At 45.0% G+C, this 11,983-nt stretch overlaps 1 protein-coding gene across 1 annotated transcript; it reads left to right on the top strand.

The window, feature by feature from the left end:
- Positions 1–9,281: 9,281 nt before the first annotated feature.
- LOC310824293 (interferon regulatory factor 2-binding protein 2-A-like) lies at positions 9,282–11,699 on the top strand. The gene is made up of 2 exons (XM_083697172.1): positions 9,282–10,287; positions 10,607–11,699. Exons 1-2 carry the CDS (start codon positions 9,459–9,461, stop codon positions 11,317–11,319), a joined length of 1,542 nt encoding a protein of 513 aa, XP_083553298.1. The 5' UTR covers positions 9,282–9,458; the 3' UTR covers positions 11,320–11,699.
- Positions 11,700–11,983: the final 284 nt, after the last annotated feature.

Raw genomic sequence — 11,983 nt, 5'->3', positions numbered from 1 at the left:
GCATAAATTCGACTCTTCGTGTTTGGAGGGAGAGAAATGCTGAATGCTACAATCCCAAGAACACCATCCCCAATTTATGCCAAAGAGTTCAATTTTGACCCAAGTCAAACACGGAGGTGGAAACATTATGCTTTGGGGTTGTTTCTCTGCTAAGGGTACAGGACGACTTCACTGCATTGAGGGGCCAATGGACGGGGCCATGTACCATAAGATCTTGGACGAGAACCTCCTTCCCTCAGCCAGAGCACTGAGGATGGGTCGTGGATGGGTCTTCCAGCATGACAATGACCCAAAACATACAGCCAAGGCAACAAAGGACTGGCTCAAGAAGAAGCACACTAAGGTCATGGAGTGGCCTAGCTAGTCTCCAGACCTTAATCCTATCGAAAATTTGTGGAGGGAGCTGAAGCTTCGAGTTGCCAAGCAAAAGCCTTGAAACCTTCAGGATTTGGAGAGGATCTGTAAAGAGGAGTGGACCAAAATCCCTCCTGAGATGTGTGCAAACCTGGTGACCAACTATAAGAAACGTCAGACTTCTGTGCTTGCCAGCAAGGGTTTCTCCACCAAGTACTAAGTCATGTTTTGCTTGGGGATCAAATACTTATTTCCTTCGATCAAATGTAAATGAATTTATAACTTTATATAATGTGTTTTTTCTGGACTTCTTTGTTGATATTCTGTCTCTATTTGTTAAAATAAAAGTACCATAAAAATTATAGACCGCTCATTTCTTTGTAATCGGGCAAACTAACAAAATCAGCAGGGGATCAAATAATTATTTCCCCCACTGTATATGGACCTAACTGTATACTGAAAAATGTATGCACTCACTGCAGTGTAAGTTGCTTTGGATAAAAGTGTCAGCTAAATGGCATATATACAGTGGGGGAAATAATTATTTGATCACTATATCACAATTCCAGTGGGTCAGAAGTTTACATACACTAAGTTGACTGTGCCTTTAAACAGCTTGAAAAATTCCAGAAAATTATGTCATGGCTTTAGAAGCTTCTGACAGGCTAATTGACATCATTTGAGTCAATTGGAGGTGTACCTGTGGATGCATTTTAAGGCCTACCTTCAAACTCTCTTTGCTTTGTGCCTCTTTGCTTGACATCATGGGAAAATCAAAAGAAATCAGCCAAGACCTCAGAAAAAAAATTGTGGACCTCCACAAGTCTGGTTCATCCTTGGGAGCAATTTCCAAACGCCTGAAGGTACCACGTTCATCTGTACAAACAATAGTACGCAAGTATAAACACCATGGGATCACGCAGCCGTCATACCGCTCAGGAAGGAGACGCGTTCTGTCTCCAAGAGATGAATGTACTTTGGCGCAAAAAGTGCAAATCAATCCCAGAACAACAACAAAGGACCTTGTGAAGATGCTGGAGGAAACAGGTACAAAAGTATCTATATCCACAGTAAAACGAGTCCTATATCGACATAACCTGAAAGGCCACTCAGCAAGGAAGAAGCCACTGCCCAAAAACCACCATGAAAAAGCCAGACTACGGTTTGCTACTGCAGATGGGGACAAAGATCTTACTTTTTGGAGAAATGTCATGAAACAAAAATTTAACTGTTTGGCCATAATGACCATCTTTATGTTTGGAGGAAAAAGGGGGAGGATTGCAAGCCGAAGAACACCATCCCAACCGTGAAGCACGGGGGTGGCAGCATCATGTTGTGGGGGTGCTTTGCTGCAGGAGGGACTGGTTCACTTCACAAAATAGATGACATCATGAGGAAGGAAAATTATGTGGATATATTGAAGCAATATTTCAAGAAATCAGCCAGAAAGTTAAAGCTTGGTCGCAAATGGGTCTTCCAAATGGACAATGACCCCAAGCTTATTTCCAAATTTGTGGCAAAATGGCTTAAGGACAACAAAGTCAAGGTATTGGAGTGGCCATCACAAAGCCCGGACCTCAATCCTCCAGAAAATTTGTGGGCAGAACTGAAAAAGCGTGTGCGAGCAAGGAGGCCTACAAATCTGACTCAATTACCCAAGTTCTGTCAACTTATTGTGGGAAGCTTGTGGGAGGTTACCCAAAATGTTTGACCCAAGTTAAACAATTTAAAGGCAATGCTACCAAATACTAACTAAGTGTATGTAAACTTCTGACCCACTGGGAATGTGATGAAAGAAATAAAAGCTGAAATAAATAATTCTCTCTACTATTATTCTGACATTTCACATTCTTAAAATATAGTAGGGATCCTAACTGACCTAAGACAGGGAATGGTTACTAGGATTAAATGTCAGGAATTGTGAGAAACTGAGTTGAAATGTATTTGGCTAAGGTGTATGTAAACTTCCGACTTCAACTGTATATATACAGTTGTGGTCAGAAGTTTACATACACTTAAAAAAGAAAGAACATGTATGTCATGGCAGTCTTGAGTTTCCAATCATTTGTACAACTCTTATTTTTCTGTGATGGATTGATTGGAGCACATACTTCTTTGTCACAAAAAACATTCATGAAGTTTGGTTCTTTTATGAATTTATTATGGGTCTTCTGAAAATGTGACAAAATCTGCTGGGTCAAAAATATACATACAGCAATGCTAATATTTGGTTAAATGTCCCTTTAAATGGCCATTTTCACCTCAGTTCGACGCTGTTGGTAGCCATCCACAAGCTTCTGGCAAGCTTCTGGTTGAATCTTTGACCACTCCTCTTGACAGAATCGGTGCAGACGGTGCAGTTCAACTAAATTCGTTGGCTTTCTGACACAGACTTGTTTCTTCAGCACACTCCACATGTTCTCGATGGGGTTTAAGTCAGGACTTTGTAAAGGCCATTCTAAGACCTTAATTCTAGCCTGATTTAGCCATTCCTTTATCATGTTTGATGTGTGTTTGGGGTCATTGTCCTGTTGGAACACCCAACTATGTCCAAGACCCAACCTTCTGGCTGATAATTTTAGGTTTTCCTGAAGAATTTGGAGGTAATCCTCCTTCTTCATTATTCCATTTACTTTCTGTAAAGCACCAGTTCCACTGGCAGCAAAACAGGCCCAGAGCATAATACTACCACCACCATGCTTGATGGTAGGTATGGTGTTCTTGGGGTGAAAGGCCTCACCTTCTCTCTTCCAAACATATTTCTGGTCATTGTGGCCAAATAGCTCCATTTTTGTTTCATCTGACCACAGAACTTTCCTCCAGAAGGCCTTTTCTTTGTCCATGTGATCAGCAGCAAACTTCAGTCGAGCCTTAAGGTGCCGCTTCTGGAGCAACGGCTTCCTTCTTGCACTGCAGCCTCTCAGCCCATGGCGATGTAAAACACGCTTGACTGTGGACACTGACACCTGTGTTCCAGCAGCTTCTAATTCATGGCAGACCTGCTTTTTGGTGGTTCTTGGTTGACTCTTGACCATCCTGACCAATTTTCTCTCAGCAGCAGGTGATAGCTTGCGTGTTCTTCCTGATCGTGGCAGTGACACAACTGTGCCATGCATTTTATACTTACAAACAATTGTTTGCACAGTTGATCTTGGGACCTGTTGTTACGTTCCACGTAGGTTTGTCTGTTCTGTTTTCCCTCTTTCTTTATAGGGCGACATCACCACTCCCATTTGCTGCACCTGCTGCCAATCCTCCTAATCACCTGCCATCCCAGTCCAACCCCAATCAACTCCCTTCATTTAGTATTTAAGCTGTGTGTTTCATGCCAGTCACTCTCTTCCTGAGCTCATGCTTTGTTCTACACTTTGATGTGTGTATCTCCACTGACACTTGTTTCCCCCTACCTTGATTGTGTGTGTGGTAGTTGTTTGTATGGTCCAGGCCCTGGGGCAGGTAAGACAGAGGCCTCTATACTCTCACACGTAGGTGGAACTATTGTATAGATACACTAGGAAAGGGGTGGTTGCCAACCATGTACATTTTGATGTCCTTGGTCAGAGTAGTTTAGTTAGTCAGGGAGGCAGTATTTTGAGTTGTGTATGTTTAGTTAGGGTCAGTTAGTAGCCTCTCCTAACCCTCCTAGATTTTTGTTACTTTCTTTTCTTTGGCAACCTCCGTATCCCCTTGGCCTGTGGGCTGCTAGTGTTGTGTGTGTCTGTTGTGTTGTGTGTACACTGCCTGTACACCCCCCCCCCCCCTACTATTTACAATATACCACTATTTCAGTTCACTCCATCCTTGTCTGGTCTCCTTTATTTCACACCAACGCGCTCAAGATTCCTGCCTTTAGTTGGTCAAATCTGTTACGTACTTCCCTTTACCCTAGACACAACTGAGTCGTAACACCTGTAGCTGCTTTGAAATGGCTCCAAGTGACTTTCCTGACTTGTTCAAGTCAATGATGCGCTTTTTCAGATCCGTGCTGAGCTCCTTAGACTTTCCCATTGTCGCGTTTTTGGCTGAGTGTAATGAGTGTATCAAACGAGCCCTATTTAAATGAGCTGAAATAAGTCACCAGCTGTAGTCAATCATAATCACTCATAAGAAGTTAAGAGGCCATGCCACAAAGCAAATTTGATTGACACAACTTTCTACATCACCAAAATTGATAATTCAAGGTGCTGTATGTATATTTTTTTACCCAGCAGATTTTGTCACATTTTCAGAAGACACATAATAAATTCATAAAAGAACCAAACTTCATGAATGTTTTTTGTGACAAAGAAGTATGTGCTCCAATCAATCCATCACAGAAAAATAAGAGTTGTACAAATGATTGGAAACTCAAGACTGCCATGACTTACATGTTCTTTCTTTTTTAAGTGTATGTAAACTTCTGACCACAACTGTATAAAAAAAAACATATTGCCTATTCAGTCACAGTAGGGCCAATTGCCTAGTATTTCACACAGGGCAATTGTGTCTTACTTGGATGCATTCATTTCAATCAGTCATGATTTGGAGAAGCTTCACTCGTCTGGAGTACCTGACCTTCTCTCCTCCTTCGGCCTTACTCTGTCCCACTCTCCTCCCACTTATAAGGCGGGCAATCAGCTCGACCTTGTCTTCACCAGATCCTCCCATACCTCCAAACAGCTCTTCCGGTTTCTGATCATCATTTTGTATCCTTCTCCCTTCCTCTCAAATCCTCCCCCTCCCAGTCAGTCTCTACCCACACTGTATCCTCTCGTCGCAACCTCTCACTCACCGCTCTCTCTTCCTCTGTCTTATCCGCCCGACCCTCTGTTGAATCCTTCTTCCTTCTATACACTGATGCAGCCTCCTCCACCCTCCTGTCCACTCTTTCCTCATCCTTCAACTCTCTCTGTCCACAGACCTCAAGCACCTCGGCACGATCCTCTCCATGCACTCCCTGGCTGTCTGAAACCCTGCAAGCTTGTAGAATAGGGCTCTGGGCAGCTGAGAGGAAATGGAGAAAAACTGGCCTCCCTGATGACCTAGAACCTTATCTCTCTCTCCTTCTCAACTACACCTCATCTGCATCAGCTGCTAAAGCTTCTTCCTACCATTCCAAAATTCAATCCTCTGCCTCTGACCTCTGTTCTCCACATTTTCCTCACTCCTCAAGCTCTGCTCGAGCTTCCTCCCTCTCCTCTGTTCTCATTCTTCTGGACCTGTCCGCTGCATTCAACACAGTAAACCACCCGATCCTTCTCTCCACTCTCTCAGAATTGGGCATCTCTGGCTCTGCACTCTCTTGGTTTGCATCCTACCTGGCTGATCGCTCTTACCAGGTTCAATCTCCCCAAATTCTCCCATGTCACTCCCCTCCTCTGCACCCTTCACTGGCTCCCGGTACCAGCTCGCATCAGATTCAAGACCCTGGTGCTCGCCTACTGGGCGACAAAGGGAACAGCCCCTCCCTACTTGCAAGCAATGGTCAGCCCCCAAACCCCTGCCCGATCACTCCGCTCTTCCACCTCGGCTGGCCGTCTGGCACCACTGCCTCTACGTGGATGCAGCAGCCCACTACTCGGTCACGGCTTTTCACTGTCCTGGCGCCCCACTGGTGGAATGAGCTTCCCACTGCTGTCATGACTGCAGAGTCCCTACCAATCTTCCGCCGTAGATTGAAGACCCATCTCTTCAGGCTACATCTTAACGGTCCCTCCTAAAGACCTCTTCACCCCCACTACAAGTTTCTCTCCTGTTAATATATATATATATATATATTTTTTTTAAATCGTTCTTCTAGCATTGTGACTGCCTATGGCCCCTGGTCCGAGCATTGATTACTTTATCTTATGATGACTGATGGATAGATGATTCACTTATTTACGTAAACAAATGTATTTGTTGTAAGTCGCTTTGGATAAAAGCGTCTGCTAAATGCCATAAATGTGAATGTAAAAATGTAATTTCTATTTTCTTTACATTAGGCCTCGACACAAAATAAGACACATTATTCAGGTCACATTAATTGAATAGATAATAGCCTGCAGCATTATGTGGCCGTATAATGTAATTATTATTGTACATGTTAGATTTTTATGGATTGCCTTTGTTTATTGTTGCTGGTGTTCGTTAATTAGCCTATGTGCAGATCTAGGTAATTCCTGTCTCAACTGACCAGTTATGATATTGAGCTACCTGTCTCTGAATGTAGTTTGATTTGTTTTAGCCATTTTTGGTTATGCTAACATTTTTGTCTTTATTGTGCCTTGCTTGAATCAGACAAGAGTCGGCCAATAGGCTATGCTTCTCGTATCCGATTACCCTGTCAGTGTAGGCCTATGGAAATCCCCACGTCGTCCAAGACCTTCCTGGAACTGTGTGCAGATTGCAGATTGCTTCCCACTGCTGTCAGAACTGCAGAGTCACAACCTTCCGCCGGAGACTGAAGACCCATGTCTTCAGGCTACATCTTGACTGTCCCTCCTAAAGACCTCTTCATCCCCACTACCCCCCTGTACAGTTTCTCTACTGTAAATAATAATTATTATTATTTTTATAGCATTCTTCTAGCATTGTGACTGCAAATGGCCCCTGGTCCTAGCATAGATTTGTTTTTCTTATGATGACTGATGTATAGATTACACTTACTTTAGACAAATGTACTTGTTGTAAATCGCTTTGGATAAAGGCATCTGCTAAATGTCTAAAATGTAAATGTAAGATGATAGATGCTTGGTGTCCCAAGCATAAAATATTGCAGATCAGCGGTCAATTGACTGTCTCATTGGATGCTGTTGATCATTAGGCTACACCAAAGCCTCCTACAAAGATACAGATTCTCAATAGAGAACATCGCTAGCTGGCTACACAACTCCGTCAACGCTGTGGATGATGTAACGAATAATTAGTAGAATGGAATTACTATATTATAGTCGACCTACTATACCTACTAACCTCAGTGGTCATGAAGTGCTTTGAGAGGCTGATTAAGGACTACATCTGCTCCTCCCTCCCTCCGACCTTAGACCCGCTGCAGTTCGCATACAGACCAAATAGATCCACGGATGATGCAGTCTCCCAGGTCCTCCACACCACTCTCTCTCACCTTGACAGTCAGAAGGGGGGCTATGTGGGGGGGGGGGGGCTATGGGGCTGTGAGAATGCTGTTTATAGATTACAGCTCAGCGTTCAATACTATAGTCCCCACCAGACTGGCTGAAAAGTTGATTGGATTGGGACTGAACACTCCCCTGTGTGCCTGGATCCTGGACTTCCTGCCGGCCAGGCCACAGGTGGTCAGGGTGGGTAGACACACCTCCAGCATACTCATCCTGAACACAGGGTCCCCCCAGGGCTGCGTCCTTAGTCCCCTCCTCTACTCCCACGACTGTGTGGCTAGGTCCAGCGACAACTCCATCATTAAGTTTGCGGACGACACAGTCGTGGTGGGGCTGATCTCAGACAACAATGAGAAAGCCTACCTGGACGAGGTGGCGGACCCGTCACTCTGGTGTCAGGAGAATAGCCTCTTCCTGAATGTCTCCAAGACAAAAGAGCTGATTGTGGACTTCAGGAGAGCACAACAACCAAGGACCTACATGCCTCTGGACATCGGTGGGACTGCTGTGGACAGGGTGAGCAGTTTTAAATACCTGGGAGTCCACATCACAGAAGACCTGACCTGGACTACCCACATCAGCACACTGGTGGGAAAGGCAAGGCAACGCCTGTTCCATCTCAGGCAGCTGAGGAAATGTAAAGTCTCCTGGAGGATCCTTCAGTCCTTCTACTCTGGAGCTGTGGAGAGCATCCTGGCTGGTAACATCACCGTCTGGTTCGGTAACAGCACGGCCCAGGACAGGCGAGCTCTGCAGAGGGTGGTACGCCTTGCAGAAAGGACCATGGGAGCTCCAACCCCCCCTCTCCATGTCCTGTACACCAGGAGGTGTAGGACCAGAGCCTGCAGGATAATGAAGGACCCTCACCACCCGAAAAATGGACTGTTCCAGCTGCTGCGGTCAGGCAAACGCCTTCGCTGTCATGCAGCAAGAACAGAGCGGCTAAGACTGAGTTTCTTCCCCCATGCCATCAGGATCATCAACGACGACCTCACCAGTGCCCCCCTCAAGTCACTCACACACTCACTGACATCATAACACATACGCACACACATAATTACCCATTGCGGACTCATCTTTCACTGTAATTAACTGTACTGACAACCTGTCAATGCCATTGTATATAGTCATTCCATTGTGTACATTGCTGTTTATATTCTATTTATTTTAAATTTATTGTTGCACCCCTCTGTGGCACTGTCACTTTTGCATTTCACTGCATACTTGTATGCACGTGACAAATAAAGAATCTTGAAACCTAGTCGGTGCGTCTTTTGATAGAGTGGCGCAGCAAATGGAATGTGTGGCAACCTATGTTACTATGTAGCCTTTTACTTTTTTCATCAACATTCGTGAGTAGTCGGACCCACCTCAATTGTGCATATTTATTACGAAATTAATCTTCCAATCATAAACGTCCAATATTAATCATTCCCATGATACTCAAATTAATGGGACTGAAGGGAATGCCTATATTGTGTTAAACAATTAAATACTGTTTTGTTCAAATTGAGTGCTTCTTTTCGTAAATTAGTTTATGCAAAATCCGCTTCGAAGTCTTCATAATTTGAGTCGAATGTTCGAAAAGATTATTTTGATGGTGGACAGCTTCGCATTTTATCTTGCAGCACGATCGCTGGTGGTGACTGGTTGTAGTCTTGGTCGTAGTTCAAGTGATTAAATAAAAGCGGGGCAGAGACTGTGTGACAGAGCATGCGCTAAAAGGGGATGTCGAAGAATCAAGTAAATAGGAGCTGGAACCACAAGTGTCGTGTTCGGCGATGACGTCACTGCTCTACATTGAGCTAGCGGAGTTGTCGAGAGTGAGAGAGAGAGGCGCGGCGTAGTAAAGTACATACTGTCAATTCTGTTTGTAACTAAATTGTTGTTGCTGTAGTGAGGAGAAGACACTTTTTGAGAAACGGAACTTGCCGTGCTTAGTTTCTAAGAGCTGAGACAGATTCACACCTACCTGGGTGAATATTTTTCGTCAGTTTTGAGAAAGCTATGTCGTCTGCGGCGGTTACTGCTTCGAGAAGGCAGTCATGTTATTTATGTGACTTGCCACGCATGCCGTGGGCAATGATCTGGGATTTTACCGAACCCGTCTGCAGGGGATGTGTCAACTATGAAGGAGCAGATCGGATCGAGTTTGTGATTGAGACAGCCCGGCATCTTAAGAGGGCTCATGGCTTTCAGGAGGGGAGATCTCCGGGGCCAGGAAAGCCTCAGCTCTCGGGAAAGGAGATTCAGCCTATTAGCCATTCGGCTGGAGACCCCGGATCACGGCCACCGCAGCTCTTGGACCGCTACCCCCTCTCGACAGACCGTCCACCTAGGCTCGGTCCAGAATATCAGTCTGGGAGGCAAGCAAACGGCATTCCTGTTCCAAATGGATTTCCTAAACCAGATGACCCACCAGAACTTAACCGCCAGAGTCCCAACCCCCGCAGGAATAGCACGGTTCCCCCGAATGTAGTGCCTTTGGTGAACGGGAACATGTCCAATGTACACACAGTCAATGGTAGACCTGGACAAACGGGGCTCTCACCCGCATTGACAGTTGGTAGTCCCGGCGACCACGGCGGCAAGCGACCTGCTTCGGTCTCCAGCACCGAGCACGAGAGGGAGGTGAAGGATAGGCACAGGCCGGACAGCCTAACGCCAGAAATGTCCGAAAGCCACAAAAACAGGGCGGACGAGTGGCTGAGCAAGGGCAAAACAGTGAGGGACCTTATGACTCTTCACACTTTCGACAGCAGATTCAAGAAGGACCATGCGGCCATGCAACAAAGGGTGATGGGCTACGAAACGAGTGCCACCGCTTCCAAATCAGGTTGAGTGGAATTTTTAAGATCATAGTTGTGGATTAGGCTATTTTGAAATTTAACCTTTAGCAACATTGAAATGAAATGTTACACATTTTTCGCGAAACACGTTCTGATAACCTGCTCTAAATTAAAAGTGCATAGGAATATGGTCGCGAATCTTATTTCAGTGCTAAATTAGGGTACTACATGGAAGTGTTGTTTTTACTATTTGCATCGTGCAGAAGTGAACAAGGGGAACGGATGCTCGTTTATAGTGTATTATTAATCATTCTCCGTCCATGTTGCGCCTCAACACTTTTTTTTTTAACACTTTCCTTACTCCAGACAGAGGAAAACAGCCCCGGAGCACGAAGAGAAAAGCGTCGCCAGAAGGAGAGGGCACAGCCGCGAAAATGAATGGAGAAGGTCAGCAGTGGTTACCACCTCCTACCGATGGACTTAAAATGTCCCCAGTACCCCCGCCAAGCTTCCCCTCTCCTCCCTCCACGATATCCCCTCACTCCCGCACCACCCCGCCTGAAGCTGCGCAGAATGGCCAGTCCCCAATGGCGGCACTCATTCTTGCAGCAGACAATGCCGGGGGAAACAGCTCGCCCAAGGACACCAACCAGGTCCACTCCACCGCTCGCAGGAACAGCAGCAGCCCCCTCTCGCCATCTTCCATGAATCAAAGGAGGCTGGCTCAGAGTGACGCATCTGGCGCGGGAACACCTCACGTGCCAGGCATGGACCAAGTGCACCCTCAAAGCATTCCGGACTCCTCAGTACCTGGCAGCATGCCCCTTTGCTGCACCCTGTGTCATGAGCGTTTGGAGGACACGCACTTCGTTCAATGCCCGTCGGTGCCATCTCACAAGTTCTGCTTCCCATGCTCGAGGGAAAGCATCAAACAGCAAGGCGCCACGGGTGAAGTGTACTGTCCTAGTGGAGAGAAATGTCCCCTGGTGGGCTCAAACGTACCATGGGCTTTCATGCAAGGAGAAATCGCAACCATCCTTGCAGGAGACGTCAAAGTAAAAAAGGAGAGGGACCCTTAAATTGTTTTCATATTTTTTTAGGGTGGGAAAACGAAGAACACGGGTATATAAATATCACATGCATACCATCCAACAAACTAACAGACTTGTACATATTGGACCCAAGGGAAGTGTATACTTTGTAAACATGGCTGTATAATTTTTGATTTTTGAATACATTGTGTTTCTATATTTTTTAAGATAAAGGTATGTACTATGTTCCTCTTTGTTGATATTTAACAATTTATTGATGTACTTCTAGGTCTGGTGGCAGTTCCTGTTAAACGTAGAATGTGACTAATGCTACCCTACAAGCACTTGGCAAAACTGAAATGCTTTTAGCTGTACTTGTATGCACTTGTTTAAAAATTGCCAAATACAATTTATGATCTTGTATGAACTTACTGTCTGAACTTGCTTTCTTTAAATGATAAAGCTATAGGCCAGCGAAACATGTTTGTGAAGACAATTTAAGTTGAGGGTTATTTATAGCCTACGGCGAATTGCATAAACCCTGATGACTTGTGACGCGCTGGGTTGCCTGTGCACACTTCAAAACTAGAATTGCAAAACAATGTTTTGAAAGACAATAGTCGAGTTACTCATTGAAATTAATGACTACCCTGAGGTGGTTTTATTTCTTGGTTTTAAACATTAATTAATTATTAGTATATATATGGCCTTC

Source organism: Argentina silus (assembly GCF_951799395.1).
Source record: "Argentina silus genome assembly, chromosome: Y".
NCBI classification, from domain to species: Eukaryota; Metazoa; Chordata; class Actinopteri; order Argentiniformes; family Argentinidae; genus Argentina; species Argentina silus.
The sequence above is the reverse complement of the archived record's forward strand: the minus strand, read 5'-3'. Positions and strand labels throughout refer to the sequence as shown.

Coding starts and splice junctions, on each gene's coding strand:
- LOC310824293 (XM_083697172.1), top strand. CDS start 9,459: ATGTCGTCTGCGGCGGTTACTGCTTCGAGAAGGCAGTCATGTTATTTA. Junction 10,288..10,606: donor TGCCACCGCTTCCAAATCAG/GTTGAGTGGAAT, acceptor TCCTTACTCCAG/ACAGAGGAAAACAGCCCCGG.